General features: G+C 34.6%; 1 protein-coding gene across 3 annotated transcripts in view; it reads left to right on the top strand.

Annotated features, from left to right (window-relative positions):
- LOC149806040 (methyltransferase-like protein 22) overlaps positions 1–15,074 on the top strand; it is a 41,592-nt gene extending 26,518 nt beyond the window's left edge. For all 3 annotated transcript variants that reach the window (XM_089950899.1, XM_089950900.1, XM_089950901.1), the window contains 4 exons: positions 570–650; positions 3,621–3,720; positions 12,121–12,292; positions 13,796–15,074. In XM_089950899.1, the coding sequence (XP_089807025.1) occupies positions 570–650; positions 3,621–3,720; positions 12,121–12,292; positions 13,796–13,834 (392 nt within the window). In that variant the 3' untranslated portion in view covers positions 13,835–15,074. The remainder of the gene's footprint in view (positions 1–569; positions 651–3,620; positions 3,721–12,120; positions 12,293–13,795) is intronic.
- Positions 15,075–22,701: the final 7,627 nt, after the last annotated feature.

Raw genomic sequence — 22,701 nt, forward strand, 5'->3', positions numbered from 1 at the left:
TAAAACTACAAATTTGTAGATTTATGTATATCTTGAAATGAGGGTAAAATGCATACTGGAGCAAAATTACATAATGATTCTTCGTATATTGTGTCTGTTTATAAAGAATATATGTAGTACAGGTCAGGGTGCTCGTTTTGGTCATGCATATATATAATCATTACAAAGTCACAGGAGTTTATTATCATTGTTCTACTGCAATTTCTTTCCACAAAAAACACACCTGATAAACAGTTCCAGGATGAAGCATATCAACTAAACTGTTCAAATCAGAATCAAAATAAATTCTTTCTACTGACATTCCTACATAGGTCCAAACAAACATAGCCATTAGCCACCAGACGTTCATCTGAAATAAAGAAGAGAACATTTTTATGTGCAGTAATTGGTCAATCATAAAGGCTTAAATAACGTGCCTTGCCTCGAGATGCACCATGTTGGCTAACCCATCTGAACTGGGTTGAGACTTGACCCTTCTGATGATGAGGTCAAATGCCAAATATTGGTACTCAGTGCTCCATGTTTTAAGGCTGTCAGCCCGAATGCTGTTATAATTTTTTACTTCATAGGGAGAACCGAGTCAGAATTTTACCTTTTGGAGTCAGAGCAAGAGGTTGTTAAAAACATACCTATCTTGATGGCAGCAGATGGTGAGTCCATTTTTACTGCTTTGATTTGCCATATTCATATGTATAATGCTTTCTTCTAAACTTTGGCTCAGGCTAAAGGTTATGGGACCTATGTATACATGTATATATCAATATATTATTCATGGCATTTAATTCTGCATTTGTTTACTTTTGTGGCCATTGGTTACACTTTTGCCCAATATGACCAACTTTAAACCACACCAAATGTAGGTGATATTCCAGTCAACATACATGTATATCATAAGCATGATTTACAATTAACACCAAACAAATTTACTATTCACATATCTTTAACTCTTTGCAGATAACTGTTCATGTTAAAAGGAATATAACCTTTTGACAGGATAGAGAACTGTGTTATTACTTACTAGGCTGCTCTTACAATTTCACATGTAGCATCCAAATTTTACCCTGAAAAATACTGGCATGCATGTGTACCTGAAAATGTCTGAAATATTTTCAGTTCTGGATCCAGCCTTTATTTAGCTTTACATTATGGTATTTAGTCAGGCATATTATGTTATGGTGTCTTTAGTCAGGGATATTATGTTATGGTGTATTTAGTCAGCCATGTTATGTTATGGTGTATTTAGTCAGGCATATTATGTTATGGTGTCTTTAGTCAGGAATATTGTTATGGTGTCTTTAGTCAGGCATATTATGTTATTGTGTCTTTAATCTAGCATATTATGTTCTTGTGTTTTTAGTCAGGCATATTATGTTATGGTGTCTTTAATCTGGAGTATTTTGCTATTATGTCCTTAGTCTGGCATATTATGTTATGGTGTATTTAGTCTGCCATACTATGGCATGGTATCTTTAGACTGGCATGTTATGCTATGGTGTCTTTATTCTGGAGTATTTCGCTATTATGTCCTTAGTCTGGCATATTATGTTATGGTGTATTTAGTCTGGCATACTATGGCATGGTGTCTTTAGACTGGCATGTTATGATATGGTGTCTTTATTCTGTATATTATGTTATGGTGTCTTTAATCTGGCATGTTATGGTGTCTTTAGTCAGACATATTATGTTATGGTGACTTTAGTCAGGCATACTGTGTTATGGTATCTTTAGTCAGGCATATTATAATATGGTGTCTTTAGTCAGGCATATTATGCTATGTTGTCTTTAGTCTGGTGTATTATGTTATGGTGTCTTTAGTCTGGCATGTTATGTTATGGTGTCTTTAGTCTGGCATGTCATGCTATGGTTCCTTTATCAGGCATCTTATGGTTTGGTGTCTTTATTAAGGCATATTATATTATGGTGTCTTTAGTCTGGCATATTAAGTTATGGTGTTGTCCATCTTTAAATGCATCTCTATGTCCATTGGTGTGAATTTGCTTGTCTTCCCCATAACTTTGTAATTTTCATTAAATATGTTTCAAGTTCATATCATAACTAAATGGTGTACACCACAGCCACTCACCCCCACATCAATGTCATATCAAAGGAAAATGCAAATCTGAGACTTCTGTTATTGTCTGATGTATTCCTTTTCAGCTTCTGAAAATATTTTTAATGAAACTCTACCCAAGTATCATTACTAAATAGTGTGTCATATATTATAGCTATACACCCTGCCTCAAGGTCAAATTCACAGCAGGGGGAAATGTAATTACATGGCCTGTGTCCATGATCTTCACACTAGTGAAAATGAATAACTAAAAGGCAAAACACTGCAGGCAGCAGCCTTAAGATTTAAATCACCTTCTTTGTTGTTTTTGTGGAGTCCATCTTAGTGCAAGACATAGTAGTCACTTTACCGGTAGTGAAAGCAACAGCAAGTACAGTTTGTTAATGTTTGGGTACAAGTTTTTATTTTGTTTATTTATCTGAATCTCATGATAAAATCTCATTATTCTTGACATAGGTCAGTATGATGACAGACCAATTCTTTCAACAAAATGCTCTCCCCATTTAATTTGCAGTCGGGGTCACAATCATAGAAAGTATATGTTACAGTTATTTTAAGTTTTTTCATGGTTTTTTTTCCTAAACTGATTGATCATTATTCTTTGAATCAGTCATTATGAAGCTAAGATTATTCATTCAGTGGCATGCATACTCAACCTTTTTGTTTTATATTGTAGTACTTTATATTTGGAAAGGGTTATCTTCCAGAAGTGTTTGTGAAATTCTTCATTTTTACATTTGTAGAACATTACCTTTAACACAATATAGCCATTAATGTGCTGAGCTACATTTAACCACTAATACTGAGGTAATAACCATTCCGGTTATAGAGTGAAGGTCACACATGTCACAGCAATGCCTTTTATCACAGATTTGAAATGCAGGCCCTTACTTTCTTGTAAGTGAAATGAATTGACATCAGAAAAGTTTAGTTGACTTCCATACATTTTGGCAATTGCTAGTACCAACACAGTATTTTATCTTGTCAAATTGAACACAGTTCATTTTTGGCAATTGCTAGTACCAGGTCAGTATTTATCTTGTCAAATTGAACACAGTTCATATTTGGCAATTACTATTACCAACACAGTATTTATCTTGTCAAAAGGACTGCTTTATATTTTGGCAATTGCTAGTACCAACACAGTATTATTTATCTGTCGAATTGAACACAGTTTATATTTTGGCAATTGTGATTACCAACACAGTTTTTATCTTATCAAACTGAACACTGTTTATATTTTGGCAATTGCAATTACCAGCACAGTATTTATCTTATCAAACTGACCACTGTTTATATTTTGGCAATTGCGATTACCAGCACAGCATTTATCTTGTCAAACTGAACACTGTTTATATTTTGGCAATTGCAATTACAAGCACAGTATTTATCTTATCAAACTGAGCACTGTTTATACCTCTTATTTACCAGTGTCAACGAGACCATGCATTACATAAATGCATAGAACACATTTGTCTAACATCAAACAACCTAGAATACACATTGACATCAGGCATAAACTTTTATTACTCACTTTATTTTTTGTTAGTTATTTATGACATTGATGCCACAGCTGCTTTCTTCAAGACCATCAAACACCTGATGTCTCACCCACCAGAGAAGTCTCTTTATATTGCTCTGGAGAAAAGGTACTTACCATATTAAAAAGCTACAAACTAGTACATATAAAATGGGAATTAAGCCTTCCATTATATTTTTTGTTTTGAAAATCTGTATTAATTGGAATCACAAGGTAATTGGTCAGTCTGTTGATGCATTAAGACCAGTTGGTCAATATTTCATTGGAAATATATAGGAATGAACTTTGTTTCCATGCTTCATTTCATCATTATATTCATTATTTTTTTTTTCTCCCATTGGCTGTAAGGTCAAATGAGCTAATGGCATGGTCCTTAACCCAGGCTGCATTATTCATCAACATCTGCTATTTTTAACTTCACAAAAAAACACTTGACTAGTTGCAACCAAATATGGCAATATACATCCTGGCATAAAGACTTTCAGATCTGCATAAATGATGCTGATACACTGTCTAATATGGTTTTTGTTACCATGAAAAGAAAAACATTCAAATGACTACTTTCAACAATGGCTTAACAGAATTAGGTTAAATCTGACATGAAGCACCCATGTATAAAGGCCTTAAAAAGTATACATATGATGCAGCTCTGTAATCCAGTATGGCTGCTATTACTAAAAATAGACAAACCTTGTATGATTTGTCCTGGTTTGATTTCATACAAATGATTATCTGAAATCAAGATATTAAAGTAGAGAAATCTTCAAAAAATGTTTTGGTAACCAATCAACAGAATTTCAGGAAATTTTGACAGCCATCATGTTAATCCATATTTCTTGACCAACCTCTCAATTCAATTAACTTGTAGGTATACATCAGCAAGGTGAATGGTCTCAGGGCCACATGGACCTCTTGTTGTTTGTTTTCATTTTTATTATATTATTGCTATATTGGTCATAGATCAGAAGTGCTAATGGGATGGTCTGTTGTCCATCATCCATCTATCTGTTAGCACAATTTTTTTTATCACTACTTCTTCATAAACTACTTGGAGGATTGCCATGAAACACTATATACATTCATCCCATAGTTGGTCCTACTTGAAAATGGTGCTGCCCAGACATCCAGCATGGCCACCAAAGTGGCCATCATGAAAATCTTGTATTTGTTACTTTTCCTGAATTGATGGTCGTATTAACACAGGGTTTTACTAAAAGACTTCTTATGATGTAAAGTTGGTCCACAATGGAAATCATGCCTTTCAGATGTCCAATATAGATGCCATAGTGGACATATTGAAAATCTTGTTATTGCTTCCTCATCTGAATGGAAAGTCACATTGCCATAAGGTTTTCATCAGAAGGTTTCTTAAGATGTCTAGTTGGTTCTATTTAAAAATAAGATGGTACCAGTCTAATGTCCTATATGGTCAGCTTAAAAAATCATGTTATTGCTTCTTCTCCAGAATCAAATGTAATATTATCATGGGGTTTTCACCAGATGAGTTCTTAAGATCTCTGGTTAGTCCTCAATGAAAATGGTGCCAATCTGACATCCAATATGGATGCCACAATGGCCATTTTGAAATTTTTTTTATTCCTAATCCTCCTGAATGAAAAGTAATATTACTATGGGCTTTTCTACTTGGTCCTACATGAAAACAGTGCTGATCTGAATTTCAGTATGACTGCCACAGATTCATTTTGAAAATCTTGTTATTGCTACTCCTTCTTGAATGAAAAGTAAAATTGCCATGAGGTTTTCACTAAAAGACATGATATATACAGGTGTTTGAAAACTTACATAAAAAATAACTTTGCCCCACTCCCACCCCATGACACGTTTCAGGTAGCTCATAAGATATGCTGACATGAAGTAAAACAAGCATAGTTTCTAACTTTATGGGTAGGATAATGAATGAAAAATATGTATTACTTGGCTATTTTTGCCTATTTCATACATGTTCATTCACCAGAAAATGCAGCCATACATGTATCAGCGATGTTGATTATATGTGTATTTTCCACAAGAACGACCATATTAGTAATCTCTCAGTCTACTTTTTAACCCTTTGCTAATCAGTTATCATTAAAATCAACCTACAAATGTGCACAAGTATGATTTAAGTGTCAAAAAGAAGTTAAAACAAAATTAAACAAGATTTTGTAATTAGAATTCTGAAGGTATTTATGACAGAAACATTTTGGTATCAAGAGTAGAAATAAATGTACAATGGTTATTAAAAAAGCAATAAGAGGAAGAGAGGCTTCATAGGGGTTTGTGTTGAATGCACACATAGGAAGGGAAAGAAGCAAGTACTTAGCAATATGCTAATCAGCATGATTAATATATTGATATTCTTAACTAACCATGACCTATTTTTTGTGCTTCTGTTTCTTAACCAAACCATGGGTAGAGCTTGCTGTCTCAGAAAATAATGGCCATCAAAGATTGTTTGGATACATGTCTGATATTTCCACGGTGACTAAGTCATAATTGTTTTATCATAACTGGTGAGATTTCTTTGACAGGTGTGTTTGGAATTAAAAAGGCAGCCACTTTGATTTTATTTGAAATCACACTCATTTCTCCCAAAATTTAGTACCCACAATCAGCATGTATCATCGAGTTTTGCTTGACTATTTATAAGGCTATTAATTGTAAATATGCTTAGTCCGTGGTAAGTAATGCCTTAGAGACTGGGTTTATTTTGTTGCATAATTCCAATGAATTTACTAATCCACGCCCACTCTCTGACATACTGTTTAATGAGATAGAGCAGAGCATCATTGTTTTATATCAAACCATAACTGTAACAGTGGCTTGAAAAGTTGGTTCATGTGTAATAATGTTTATGCCGACAACCAGTACATTTTGATAACCAACCACTCCTGGAAAAATTACATGTTAAAGTATAAATAGGATACCACTATCAAAAGTTATTTAAATTTAAATACTGGATAACATTTATCATGAAACCTAATGTTAGTATTGGTAATAACTTTGATCCATAAGTTTTTTTTTTTGCATTAGGCAACAAGCAAGGCGGCACTGCCTTGTTCATTAAGGGGCTATCCCATGCCAAAATCTCCAAAGAGGCCAATAGACTATCCACAGAAGTGACCTTGAAGTAATGACTCTTGACAATACATCTCAAAAAGAACCACCCATGAAAAAAGCTGCTCTAGATTATGAGTTTGATTATCTTGAACCCGATCAATGCAGGGTCACTATAAATAGTATACACTGAAGCAACAACAGGACATTGTTAACTCCAAGGAATTTGATCGACAGGGAAAAATTCAAGCATCCTAAATACATTGTGAATACATGAATGATAATTGACTTCTCAGCAGATCTGAACTTGAATTGACAGTTGCCTAAGAATGGACACCCCTCTTCATATGCTTCATGTAGACAAGATGACAAGATAGTTCAACAGGTGCTCACTCAATTTGACTTACAAATTCCTGTCATTTTGACAGAGTATGTACATTTTTCCACGGAGCTTGTCTCTAAAGAATGTTCAGACTGCAAATTCATTGCCTGTCAGTCTTGGTGAGGGAGTTTCATGAATAGACATGGGTCTGTGCTCAGAAGCAGGACCTTTCAGTGTTTGACCAAGGATTTGGAAGACAAGATAGCTTCATTCCACAAATTTGAGATCATTAGACTTGTGCAGGCCATGTTTGACAATAATGTTGTCATTATCATGGTTGAGACACCTATGTACTTTGATCTTGTGCCAGGAAAAACCGTGGACAAAGTAGGAATGAAAAGTAAAACGATTCATGCAACTGGCTTGAAGAAGAGACACATCACTGTCATTTTAGTCATTGCATACTATGGCTATGTATTACCCACCATTTCAAGGAGCAGAAATCTTGATCTCAAGCAAATCAATAGGATGGATAATCACAGAGCAAAAGAAAGAGTGGATGGACAAAATGCTAATGCTGGATTAAAAACTTTATTTGCCAATCAGAGAAGAAGAAAGAAAAATCACTCTTAGTTATACACTCATTCCAGGCTCACATCATTTATGATGTGAAGAAACTGTTGTGGCATAGAAGTGTTGTGCCACTGATAATGCCTAGAAGCCGCATGTCCAAGTTGCAATCTTATAATTTGAAGAGCTACCTCATCTGCAGTTGGACAAAATATGTCAGAGATGCTACAAATGCATAAATTCATATGAGGAAAAGCAAAATGGATGTATCAAGACAGCCTGCAAATAGACTGGATTGGATTATAAAAGCTATGGACACATGGAAAGAAAAGCAGACAATGATTATGAAATCTTAAAAGTTGTGCAGCATCAGTCGCAACCTTAGTGAAAGTGAAAACATGCTGATGACCAGTTAGTTGATATGGATTATGATGATGGCCGTCATACAGAATTTGATAGAGTTAGTTGATATGGATTATGATGATGGCCGTCATACAGAATTTGATACATTTAGTTGATATAGTCTATGATGATGGCCGTCATACAGAATTTGATACAGTTAGTTGATATAGTCTATGATGATGGCTGTCATACAGAATTTGATACAGTTAGTTGATATAGTCTATGATGATGGCTGTCATACAGAATTTGATACAGTTAGTTGATATAGACTATGATGATGGCTGTCATACAGAATTTGATACAGTTAGTTGATATAGACTATGATGATGGCTGTCATACAGAATTTGATACAGTTAGTTGATATAGACTATGATGATGGCTGTCATACAGAATTTGATACAGTTAGTTGATATAGACTATGATGATGGCTGTCATACAGAATTTGATACAGTTAGTTGATATAGACTATGATGATGGCTGTCATGCAGAATTTGATACAGTTAGTTGATATGGATTATGATGATGGCTGTCATACAGAATTTGATACAGTTAGTTGATATGGATTATGATGATGGCTGTCATACAGAATTTGATACAGTTAGTTGATATAGACTATGATGATGGCTGTCATACAGAATTTGATACAGTTAGTTGATATGGACTATGATGATGGCTGTCATACAGAATTTGATACAGTTAGTTGATATGGACTATGATGATGGCTGTCATACAGAATTTGATACAGTTAGTTGATATAGACTATGATGATGGCTGTCATACAGAATTTGATACAGTTAGTTGATATGGATTATGATGATGGCTGTCATACAGAATTTGATACAGTTAGTTGATATAGACTATGATGATGGCTGTCATACAGAATTTGATACAGTTAGTTGATATAGACTATGATGATGGCTGTCATACAGAATTTGATACAGTTAGTTGATATAGTCTATGATGATGGCTGTCATACAGAATTTGATACAGTAAGTTGATATAGTCTATGATGATGGCTGTCATACAGAATTTGATACAGTTAGTTGATATAGACTATGATGATGGCTGTCATACAGAATTTGATACAGTTAGTTGATATAGACTATGATGATGGCTGTCATACAGAATTTGATACAGTTAGTTGATATAGACTATGATGATGGCTGTCATACAGAATTTGATACAGTTAGTTGATATAGACTATGATGATGGCTGTCATACAGAATTTGATACAGTTAGTTGATATAGACTATGATGATGGCTGTCATACAGAATTTGATACAGTTAGTTGATATAGACTATGATGATGGCTGTCATACAGAATTTGATACAGTTAGTTGATATAGACTATGATGATGGCTGTCATGCAGAATTTGATACAGTTAGTTGATATGGATTATGATGATGGCTGTCATACAGAATTTGATACAGTTAGTTGATATGGATTATGATGATGGCTGTCATACAGAATTTGATACAGTTAGTTGATATAGACTATGATGATGGCTGTCATACAGAATTTGATACAGTTAGTTGATATAGACTATGATGATGGCTGTCATACAGAATTTGATACAGTTAGTTGATATGGACTATGATGATGGCTGTCATACAGAATTTGATACAGTTAGTTGATATGGATTATGATGATGGCTGTCATACAGAATTTGATACAGTTAGTTGATATAGACTATGATGATGGCTGTCATACAGAATTTGATACAGTTAGTTGATATAGACTATGATGATGGCTGTCATACAGAATTTGATACAGTTAGTTGATATGGATTATGATGATGGCTGTCATACAGAATTTGATACAGTTAGTTGATATAGACTATGATGATGGCTGTCATACAGAATTTGATACAGTTAGTTGATATAGACTATGATGATGGCTGTCATACAGAATTTGATACAGTTAGTTGATATAGACTATGATGATGGCTGTCATACAGAATTTGATACAGTTAGTTGATATAGACTATGATGATGGCCAGAGAACCTAAAAGAAGCTATGAATATGCTACTTGAAATTGATTAAGTAAATATATTTTAATATATTACAGCATTAAATCATATTTTCTCATTCTTTGATATTGTCTTTTATTATGTATGGCTTAATATAAAAATGTATTTATATATCTGCATTCATATGTACATACATACATACATACATACATACATACATACATACATACACTGAGACTTTTACTTGAAAATGATGCAGCAGAACATATTAGATTATGTCTGAAAACAGTTCTAGAAAAAAATTATTACAAGGCATTTAAAATATTATTTTTGCCCAAAAATTATCGTGTCCAAAAATTATATAAATACAATATTTGGTCCTGAATCAAAATGGTATTGAATTGATGTCCAATATGGCTACAGCAGTAGCCATCATGAAAATATTACTACTGTGCCTGATTGGATGATCAACATGGAATTTGTACCAAACAACATCTTATGATATCTAGTTGTTGCTATTGGGGCCATTCAGTATATAAAAAGGCCATCTTGAAAGCTTATTATAACAATTTGTTATGAATGAATGGTCATATCAACATGGATTTTTTGCTGAAAGACTTGTCATGTCTGTTTGTAACTGAAAATGGTACAGATCAAAGTTCTAATATGACTGCCACAATGGCAATCTTGAAAATCTTATCACTGCTTTTCCTAGATGGTTGGTTATATCCACATTGTGTTTTCACCACAAGACTTTGGATGTCAGGTTGGTTCTAAGAAGAAATGGCACCAATCTTTTATTGAATGTGGCCACCATGGCATCCATCTGGAAAATCTTTTTATCATTGCTCTTCCAAACAGAAAGTCATATCGAGGTTTCCACCAGAGGACTTCCTTTGATGCTTTGTAGGTCTTTAATGAAAATAGAGTCAAGTTTACATCCAGTATGTCCAGCAAAGCAGCTCATTTGAAAATGTTGTTACTGCTGAAGACTATCAAGGATGGTTTCAGCACTCATTAGTACAAGGAAAAATAGTCTTATCTTGAAATTCTTTTCAGCCAGTAGAGCATCAGCCTTTCAAGGGACTCTTGTTATTCTTATTTTCATTAAAGATGTACTTTTAATTCTTATCTATTAATGGTGAGTGTAAGAAAGAAAAATCAATTATTAATAGAATTCAAGTCTGTGGTAGAGATTGATCTATTGAGTGCAGAAGAAGATTACCTTTGCAATTAATGTGCATGACATTGTGTGGGTTCTGATTAACCAATGGGGTTTTGGGGGATTTACCCAGGTCAGTTCTTATCTGTTGGAAGTGGACAGGCATTAGCAACAAAAGTGACATTCCACTCCTATCAAGTAAATATCAATTGAATATCGATAAATTAACTCACACCAGAAATTTCCCTTTAGTTAGGTGACATGTTTGTAATGAAGCCCTTTGGCATATATATATATATATATATATATATATATATATATATATATATATATATATATATATATATATATATGTATGTGTGTGTGTGTGTGTAAAAGATAGGTTTTTGCAGGTTTTGGACAATTGCAAAAGGTTTTTTATGAAATATTTCTTATGATAGAACACAATTAAAACCTTTTATGTATATGTAGTCTTTATGCTAGAAGTATTATGGACTGTTCAAACAGTAAAACTTGCCATTACCAAACAGTAAAAATTGCTATTGCCAAACAGTAAAAATTGCTATTTCCAAACAGTGAAAATTAGGATTTGAACACGAAAATGCTGTCCAAGATATTAATAGTGCTGTTTCCAAACCTAAAATGACGTCATGGTGACAAAGAGGTACCCTTTTATGGTAAAAAGGTACATATATATCCAGTATTAACATTCTGTATCATCTCTACTGTACCAAGACTATTACCCTTTACCCCTTGCTTGCACATAGTCATTTAGTATCTTCTCTACTTAAACTATAATGAGACTATTGCCCCAGAACCCTTAATTGCATACAGCCATCCAGTATCTTTTCTATTTCAGCTTTAATGAGACTTGCCCTGTAACCCGTGCTTGCATAGAGAATATTAGGTTAATCAGCATCAACATGTGAACACCATATGCAAAATTTGAACAGATGAAGTTATATATTAGACTTCTGATGTTTTAAAACATATAAATAATAAATATTTATTTACTTTCTCAACAGACTGGTATTTACCGTGAGTGACCTTGACATTGCCAGTCCAGGCTATGAACACTTCAGAGAGTGCTTAGATATATTACAAAGTCATGATGATTTGAATGGCCCTCAGTTTCATTGTGAACAGCTTTCGACCACATTTCCACAATATCTGAACTACAACAGATCAAAATACCTGGTAAGTATTGGTACAATTACTATTTACATGTACTAATTAAGTTGTATGATATCTTATAGATTACTTTGCCACAGTAACATAAAATATAGATAAGTATCAAATACTGTCAATTTATTATGTTAAATGGCATACCAGTTTTCATGGATTTCATGGCATATGAAGTTTGGTGGATTTCGTGCATACCAGTTTGGGTGGATTTCACTGCATTACCAGGTTGGGTGGATTTCATGGCATGCCAGTTTTGGTGGATTTCACTGCATGCCAATTTTGGTGGATTTCATGGCATACCAAGTTTGACTGATTTCATGGCATGCCAAGTTTGTTTGATTTTAGGCATACTAATTTTGGTGGATTTCATTGCATACAAATTTTGGTGGAATTCATGGCATGCCAAATTTGGTGGAATTCATGGTTGCTACCAATCACAAATTTAAACACCCAACAAACAAAGATCCTTCTGAGGAAACAGTTTGATCCCATCCACAAGCCAGGAATTTAAGTACACATGAAACTGTCTTTTTTAAAAAAGAACATCATGAAAATTGATACTCAAAAAAATAATGGTAATAGTATCTGCATGTCTATCCATTGATTTGTCTGTCTGATGCATTCTTGTTTCTGCTTTATAACTCTAAACGCATTTGAGATTGAAACTTGGTTTATTTATACATCATCAGTAAAAGGTGTGTTGCATATTACACTGGGTTCTATTGTCAAGGTCATGGATGAGTATTTTAAGATTTCCATCACACTTTTGTTTTCAAGCCTTTTTTACATTACCAAATGAAACATTGTATTCCTTTACATCATCATTTGAAGGTGTAATGCATTCAGCATTTGGGGTACTATCATTATTAATTGGAGGTAAACATATTTACAGATGTTGAGTTCAAAGATTAGCTTTATCTAGAAATTTAGAATATTCCAGAAGCAAGTTATTTACAAATTTGATGCGAAAATAACCCTAATCCTGGTTCTATTATGGTGTCCTAGCTTTTTATATAAATGTTGTTTGTTTCAGAATTACTCATTTCTACCTTAACATCCAAAGTGGGATAAGTCTTATTGTTGTGTTCACTTTTTATTTGAGAGGATTTATTTAAATTATACTTCTTGGACTGTGTCACTATTTTGTGATTACTGTGAATTCATTCAAGGACATTTTGGACTATATTATTCTGATACATCAAGACTGTTAGCACATCACCACATTCCAGGCCATGATTGGTACATTAGCACATTCAAAACTAGAATTCTTTCTGATCACTACTGGAATTCTTTTGGAACTGTTTACTTTTTCAACTTATGATAGAAAGGTTAGGACTATTTGGGATTTGACTCACAATAAGTTCTTTTTAAATTTTCACTTTGTATTCTAGTGAAATAACTTATTTATTGAAGTTTACAAAACTTGTTGGTTTTCACTCTTTGCTGTCACTTAGTTTAAGACCATAGAGGACACATTCTACCCAAACTTTAATCATTTGTGTTCTCTGTTTGCAGGAACTCTGGAAAGTGACATCACGATTTCCTAAAACTTGATAACTTTGGAGATTGTCTTTTTGGCAAGTGTAGACATTCTAGTTAAGCAGATTGTAAGATTATGTTCTGCCACTGATGACATTCCAGTCAAGCAAGATGTCAGAATATGTTTTGCCACTGTAGATAATCCAATCAAGCAGGATATAAACCACCATTGACAATCCAGTCTAGTGTGATGTAAGAATATGTTTTGCCACTGTATGTTCATAAATACAGAAAAAACAAAAGCCCTGCTTGTTACAACACAACAAAAATGAGCAAGGCTGGATACCAACAAACTCCAGGATCTATTTGGCAGTGTGAGCCTTCATATGACCTCTCATGAAAAATTCTTGGTGTATTCATAGATAACAATCTTACTTGGTCTGTTCACATTAAATATGTTTCAAAAAAGGTTAAATTCTTATCTTTGGATACTGAAGAAAATCAAAACATACATTCCTCTTTAGTCTAGGGTCATCTTTTATAAAAGTTATATTCTGCCATATCTGTACTATCATAATGTACTTTAGGGTAATACCTCTAATTCAAAAATAACAAACCTTTTAAGATTCCAAAAGAGATTATGCCATATAATTCTAGATCAGTGTATGACAGTTTCCAGGATCCAATGAATAATATAAAAATTTTAACAATACATGAAAGAATATTTCTTAGTAAGGCCAGATTGATCTATAAAGTATCCAGAAAAAGCAATTCCTGTCTATCTAAGCAATATCTTTCACCAACGAGATGCTGATTGTACTCCAAATTTAAGGTCTGTTTGAAGTAAAAATTATATTATACCAAGACCAAAGATGGAATTTTGTTTCCAAAAAGTTTTCATTATACTGGTCCGCTGGTATAGAACAACATTCCCAGTGACATAAGGCAGGCACCTACCATTTCTTCTTTTCATAATCGATGCCTCAGATGGATGAAATCTTTAGACAGTTGATCAGTTCTAGTAATATAAACATTGTCCGTCTTTCTGTACTTTTGCATCATTTACACAGTTGAATTTTTCCATGCAGGATGATACATTTTATATATGTTTATGTGTTCACAGATGCCTGTGCATACATTCAGGCTTGATATTTTGATTTTTAAAATCACTTAATTATTTAGTGTCAAGCCTGATTTTTCACATCGTATTGTATATACTGTATATTATTGTACACAATAGCTAGAAGGCCCCAAGGTAGATTAGTTCTTTAACTAATTGAGTTATCTTCTCTAAATAAAGTCTTTATTATTATTATTATTATTAATTCCAATGGTATTCCAAATAAAATCCAATATCGAATGTATTGATGTGACTGTAGTCTTGAATGCACCTATGTGCCAATGACCTTGAGTATGATGATATACTAGCAGTCACAATAATTTAATCCAAAATGTCCTTGTCTGAATTCACTATAATTCCAAATGTTCCAGTCCAAGAATTTCATAAAATACTTTGTAATTCCAGTGATTAATAATGTGAATAAATAAATCCACCCAAACTAAAAACTGAACACATCAATTCTGCTTCAAATGTTAAGGTAAGAATGAGTAATTTTTCACCTAAACAACATTGTATAAAAAGCTAAATAATAGAACCAGGATGTAGGTCAGTCTTTATAGAATATTTAAATTTGTCAACAAGTTAAGGAATTTCCAGGTGGAAAACCATGTCCTAGCATCAGATTCAAATAAACATTTACCCCCAGATATAATGATCTGAATATTTATCCTATACACTTAGAGATATATCAGCTATGTATTATGTTATTTACAAAATAAATGTCATTGGTCAGGTACAACATGAACTTGATTTTGGACATGGTCAAGTACAAAATACTGATGTACATAACTTATAATCATTAAGAAAAGCCAACAAATAATACAAATTCAATTTACATAGCACTAGATAAAGCCTCAATTTTTACTGCATAGATTGCGGCCATACTAAAAGTTTGAGATTGAAACAAGGGACCAAAGCATAGAGGAGGGGCCAGACCACCCATTTTACTCATTGGATGCCTCTTGGCCTAGAGACAAATTCTGAATCAGCTCCATCACCATCGTGAGTGAGAAAGCCACAGCATGTCTGACTTACGTTGTGTACTGGAGAGCCTTTTCAGACTGGAGAGGTTCCTGGCATTCAATGATTCTGAGGATTTTTTATACAGATCTGGCAGAAGGAGTTGGAAACCTCATTTACTGTCTTCTCAAAAGTCCACACTTTCGCCTCTACCATCACATAGGGTGGGACAAAGATGAAAACTCCAAACGTTGAGAAGGACCTGACATGACTCTTTTTACCTGGGAACTCATCTGTGTCCACCAAAAATGACAGTTCATCATGCCTAGTCTGCCAGTCCATGGAGTCATGGTTGAGTCATCTGTGATGACATGGTAGGAAATGGATATATGGATGACTCACCACCGAGTGGAGGCAGTCCCCAAGCCCAATAGGAATTGAAAAGAAACATCAAGAAAGGAGAAGCATTGACATGATCCCTTCCCCTTCACAATTCTAACCCCGTTCTCCACAGGAATTAAATGGAAACAGAGAATGGAGGGGTTATGAAAATGATCCCTTCACATAGACCAGTGATCAAAACCTGGTGCCCCATCCTAAAATTGGTGTCTGATGTACAGTCTTTAGTGACTAAAGACCTAAAACAGGAGATTGGCACTAATCACAATACCTGGTGATTGGTGCATGACTCCAGTTACTCTGTGACTGGTGATAAAGGGATATATACCTGGTGAATGACACTTAGTTTCCACTGCCTGGTACACAGTGTTTAGTGTGCAGTGACTGTTGACAAGACCTTCAGTGACTGTCACTTGACACATTTCCCAGTGATCAGTGCCTGGTACCTATTGACAGATTTGATGGCTGTCACTTTGACACATTGCCCATGCCAAATAACTGACCATCTGTGGCTGTCATTTTGACACATTACCCAGTGCCAAATAACAGGTAACTGACCCTTTGTGGCTGTCACTTGACACATTACCCAGTGCCAAATAATAGGTAACTGACAATTTGTGGCTGTCTCTTGACGCCCAGTTGCTGGTGTCCAGTCACCAGACAAAGACCGATCACATGATGTATTCCTTCTTGGGAAATCCAATGAATGAGATCTCCTAAATTTAAATCCACTTGAGCGAAAAGACCACACATCCCTTGCATCACTACTGGGTGATGGCAATTTCTGTACACTGGGAAGCGCTGACAACTTCCATGTGTCAGTGATCCCACCCTAGTAGAAACAGGTACTTACATACCCAGGAAAGAGTCATGGCCCCTTCCCTTACAGGAACAGGTAACTTCCCTAAAACTGGAAGTGCATTAGATGCCTCCTGGAAATGGAGTGGGTCTTCCAGTGACAAAGAGGAAGAAGCAGGCCATGTTTTCCTTGTCTTATAGGGAGGTTAAAAGTCCCATACCTTGTGAGGCCAAAGACAACCAGTAGGACAAAATTCTCTGTACATACATGCATAGTTAGTGCATGTTATGCAGATGAGGTTTGTGTCACATGCAGCCTTGTCATGGCTGCATTAACCTCCATTGTGAGGCATTTTTCAATGTTGAAAGGAAATAGAAGAAATACCAGCATAAACCAGAACAAAGGTTCAGTCGGAAATACTTAACTGTAATGTTAGTTATTGCTAAAGGGATGAATAACAAATATGCAACACTCTGCTAGCAAGGTACTTAAAACTCTCAAATTCAGCAAAAAAGGAAACAGATACATGAAATTTAAGCAAGGACTTCAATGATGACACATTGAGTGCCTTAGAGACACAAGTAGAAGTGCATGAAGACAAGGAAGAAAGCTGTTGGAAGTGGACTAGGACTAGTGGTGCTAATTAAACTAAGTCATATACAGAACTAAGCTGCAAGACAAAATGGGCAATAACTCAAATGGCATGAGTCACTGCAAAGGGAATGGTGTTTATAGAATTTAAAGGAATCCAAGATAAGACCATTTTTTTAAAACTTGATTATTCAAACCATATTCATGATAACCTTCAATATATCAAATTTAGTAACAAATATAATTTCTTACAAGATATTTGTAACAGCAGGACAGAATTCTTTGTTATAGCCATTGACCATAAATTGTATCTTATGAAATGAAAATCCATGACCTTGTCTTAGACAATATTAAGATATTCACATGTGCTAGGTTATAATTAATATTTATGAGCACAGAAAAGCCCAACCCATTATTTAAGGGACATCAAGCAAGGTTTTCATCTGATACATAAATATACAAAAAAACTGGATTTGATAAGATTCATTCATACTTGTATGTATTATCATCCTCATGCTCATGATCCAGTACCATTAAAACCCAAGTCAGGACCTTCAAATCAATTACAAAGTGCTATCAACTTATTTGTTGGAATGAGCTAAATAAAATGTCTGGTCAAAAATCACTTGTTTATGTAAAAGTCTTGCTGTTCATAAGCCCAATGAAGTACGAAAATGCAAATGACCCAAGTCAAAGGTTAATTAAGTTTGGTTTTTAAAATTCTTTCATAAAAGTGTAAATACGTTGGTGGTCAGATCTGCACCATTTTCATTTAGAACCCATTAAAAATTGCAAAAAAGCATTTGAGATAAAACCCGATGTCAGTGCTATCTTTAGTGATTAGATTTTCAAGATGGCCATTATGGTGGCCTTTGGCAGTCTGTTGAAAACCATTTTCTTTAAAACAAGTTAGATATTGCTATATTCTCATTTTAGTGAAAACTCCATTTTGGAATCCTGGGTGGCCAAGTGGTCTAAAGTGCTCACGTTTACAAATCACTGCCATCTCACCTCACACCTCTGTCCATGTGGGTCTTAGTCTTGGGCAAGGCCAATATGATTATGTGACAAAGCTTGCCAGTAGCTTCCCATGGATCGTTGTTCTTACCAGAGTGTTTCTTTTATATTGGCCGCCATGTATAAGCCTATCTTGTGCTGAGAAATCGACCTCAAAAGTAGCAATATAAAGCTTTTCGAATTGCCATCAATGCAACCATTTTGTTATAAAGTCCACATTATAATAACTTTAATCATGCATTAGGCCTGTATTACAATAACTTTAATCATGCATTAGGCCCGTATTACAGTAACTTTAATCATGTATAATGTCCACATGATAATAACTTTAATCATGCATTAGGCCTGTATTACAATAATTTTAATCATGCATAATGTCCACATTACAATAACTTTAATCATTCATTAGGCCTGTATCACAATAACTTTAATCATGCATTAGGCCTGTATTACAATAACTTTAATCATGCACTAAGCCTGTTTTACAATAACTTTAATCACGCACTAGGCCTGTATTACAATAACTTTAATCATGTATAATGTCCACATTACAATAACTTCAATCATTCATTAGGCCTGTATTACAATAACTTTAATCATGCATTAGGCCTGTATTACAATAACTTTAATCATGCATAATGTCCACATTACAATAACTTTAATCATGTATAATGTCCACATGATAACTTTAATCATGCATTAGGCCTGTATTGCAATAACTTTAATCATGCATTAGGCTTGTATTACAATAACTTTAATCATGCATTAGGCCTGTATTACAATAACTTTAATCATACATTAGGCCTGTATTACAGTAACTTTAATCATGCATTAGGCCCGTATTACAACAACTTTAATCATGCATTAGGCCTGTATTACAATAACTTTAATCATGCATTAGGCTTGTATTACAATAACTTTAATCATGCATTAGGCCTGTATTACAATAACTTTAATCATACATTAGGCCTGTATTACAATAACTTTAATCATGCATTAGGCCCGTATTACAACAACTTTAATCATGCATTAGGCCTGTATTACAATAACTTTAATCATGTATAATGTCCACATGATAATAACTTTAATCATGCATTAGGCCTGTATTACAATAACTTTAATCATGCATTAGGCCCATATTACAATAACTTTAATCATGTATAATGTCCACATGATAATAACTTTAATCATGCATTAGGCTTGTATTACAATAACTTTATCTTCAGCCCCCCCCCATCAAGCGGGGAAAGCCCTATTTAGATTTTGTAAAGAATTGCCCCCGTTACATTTTCAGAGGTTTTTCAGCACCTTCTTCCTTTAATTTCCACACTAACCCTATACAAGGGTCATTCTGTTGAAACTCTTAGTTGTTCCACACTCCAAGTGCCTAACCAATTCGACTTGCTGTCGGCATTACCGCTGAAGCCTAACACCTCACGTGCGGTATTTTGCTCCTTTTGCTGAGGGTGTTTTGAACCGATTTTAAGTTGGAAAATGGGCTTGGAAGTGGTATCCACCTAAAAGCAAAGAAAAATCAGGACTAGGATGGGATGGTCCATATAGAATCTTACAGCAGATTTCAGATGTAGCCTATAAAATACAAAGAACCCCTGAATCTACGCCCATCATCGTGCATATAGATCATTTAAAGCCATATCAAAGTGATAAGATGCCCGATTGTTGGAATCTACCTTTGAATGCTCACAAAGACTCTAGTGATAATATCGAAGAAACTGACTGATTGCGCAGAGGAGCTAGACACGTCAGCAGAATCTGACATCCATGATACTTACTTTGGTATGAATTTTAGTCTGGGAAAATGCACCATTGGAGGTAAAAACTCCTCCAGTAAAGTTCTCCAGAACAGGGAGAAATATAAAGCCCCCAGCTAGATATTCCCCTTGATTATATATCAGAATGCTTTCTTTGATTGTATTGACTAATGCATAGTCAGTTGAATATGCATGTTGCAAATTGGCAATTGTTTATTAATTAATATTAATTGTGTGGAATATACATGTTCGTAACAATTGTTGTTGTCGTATAAAGATTTATTTTTTTAAGTTAAAGAATGTTTTACACATATATTCTCCCTAAATTGTAATGATTGTATAGCTAAAGGTAATTTACCAAGTAGATTACAGTCAGTAATTTTTTTGTTGTTGTAGATATGATAGCTTCTTCATGAAAGCTATTCCCCATGAAGTCAAATTGTAGTAAAAGTATTCTTAAAATGTCTGCAAAAGACTTTTCAATTAGTTGTGGTTGTTTCTCTTGTATAGACTGACCAGACTGACTTACATGTAGATGAAGAAATGATGGACTTCCTGGCTCAAGAAGTATTCAAGAAGACGAAAGAGGGTTCCGTATCCTAGTAACAAAGGATGGCATTTCTTGTCCCACTGAAGGATGCCATCACTGCATGTACCAGGATGTCTGTAAATACTTACGCCACTGGGAGGTAATTCATCGCCCAGTGTTTACTTACAGATTATGTCCAATCTACTGACAAACATTCAAGAGACCTAGTGACCTGTGTCGGCATCTGCGACAGCTACACAATTTGGATCAGGATATGACTAAAAAATTGATCGCAAAAGCAAGGACAGAGATGTGGGCCAATAAGCTCTACATTGACCCAAGATTTTTCCTTCTGCTGAGAGTGAAAGACAAGCCTAGTAAAGGCATTGCTTCCAGCTCATCTTCGACTCTTTCTTCCTCTACTAGCATTCCTGTGCATCCATCCTCATTCTCTAGAGGAGGCCCTGCTTCCTGTAACAGCAACTGCTCTACAACACTCTTATTTCATCCAATTCCTTTCCCTTCTTGAGAAGGAAGTGCAACTTCCTGTTTATCTTCAACTCTTTCTTCTATATCTGTCATCCTCCATCAGAGGAAACACTGCTTTCTCTTGCAATCAGACAATACTATCTGCTCCAGAGAGGTGTATCGTTACTGCCGAAAGTCCCTGTAGCAGACCCCTTGTCCTCCCTCCAGTACCATCGACTAAAGACAAACTTCACAAATATATCGACTGAATTAAGAAAGGTCGAGAGAAGTTAACGGATGCTTTGCAAACGGCCATAACACATTTAGCTACCATTGAGGGAGAGAACAGAGTCGCAGAGGAAAGAGACGCCCGAAGGTTGTTGGAGCAGGACAACAGACGCCTGCAAGCTGCATTATCCCAGAAAGACTTCCATGACTATTCCCAGCTGAATGTCTATGTCCCCAGAGATGAAGTAGTCGAGTTTGAGGAAAGACCACATGGACCCTCAGAGACATCAAGCGATTGAAGACAGGGGCACTACCATTTACAGGCCAACCACCACGGTATCCTGTGAAACCATACACCGCTGTCCAGGAAGAATGACCCAGTGACCTCAAGACCAAAGATTAAATCCAAATATTGTCAAGATTCTCCTATGAATTTTAAAAGTTATCGTTATTTTTTTTTAATAAAAAAATTGATTGTCTATAAAGTTTTACATAGATATTAATTATTTTAATGTCTCAAACCAATCTTAAGTTATTCACTGTTGTTGAAGATCGTGCTGTTATTTTAGTAGATTTAAAAAAAAAATAGTACTGTATTGAAATTAGTCATGATGTAATATTTTGAAGTGAATTTGTTTTTTAAAATGTGTTTTGACAAGTTCTTTGAAGTAAATCTATATGAACGTCATTCTCTAAATTAGAGTGTGATAGTTGTATTTGGTAAAAATGTATAAAGATAATTTGCATGTGATCTATGTCCATCCCTTTTGATAATATAAATCAGAATGTTATTAATACTGTAACTTCCCATGCATGTTAGTTTAATGTTAATGAAATAATTTGTATCTTGAAATGGTATGATTACTCTCTATGATTCAGTGTGGAGCACATTGGGTTTAAGAGGGGGGGATATGATGGTGGATGGAAATTTAATGTGTAATTTACTTGAAGTAGTTCTTTAATATACGATTTGGCTAATTTTTGCAGACTTATTTACCCTGAAATTTAAAGTTACCCCCCTTCTTTTCTACATGAAGTGTTTACTTGAGCTCTGTTTAT

The sequence above is a fragment of the Sinohyriopsis cumingii genome, chromosome 2 (genome assembly GCF_028554795.1).
Source record: "Sinohyriopsis cumingii isolate HCF-2022 chromosome 2, ASM2855479v2, whole genome shotgun sequence".
NCBI classification, from domain to species: Eukaryota; Metazoa; Mollusca; class Bivalvia; order Unionida; family Unionidae; genus Sinohyriopsis; species Sinohyriopsis cumingii.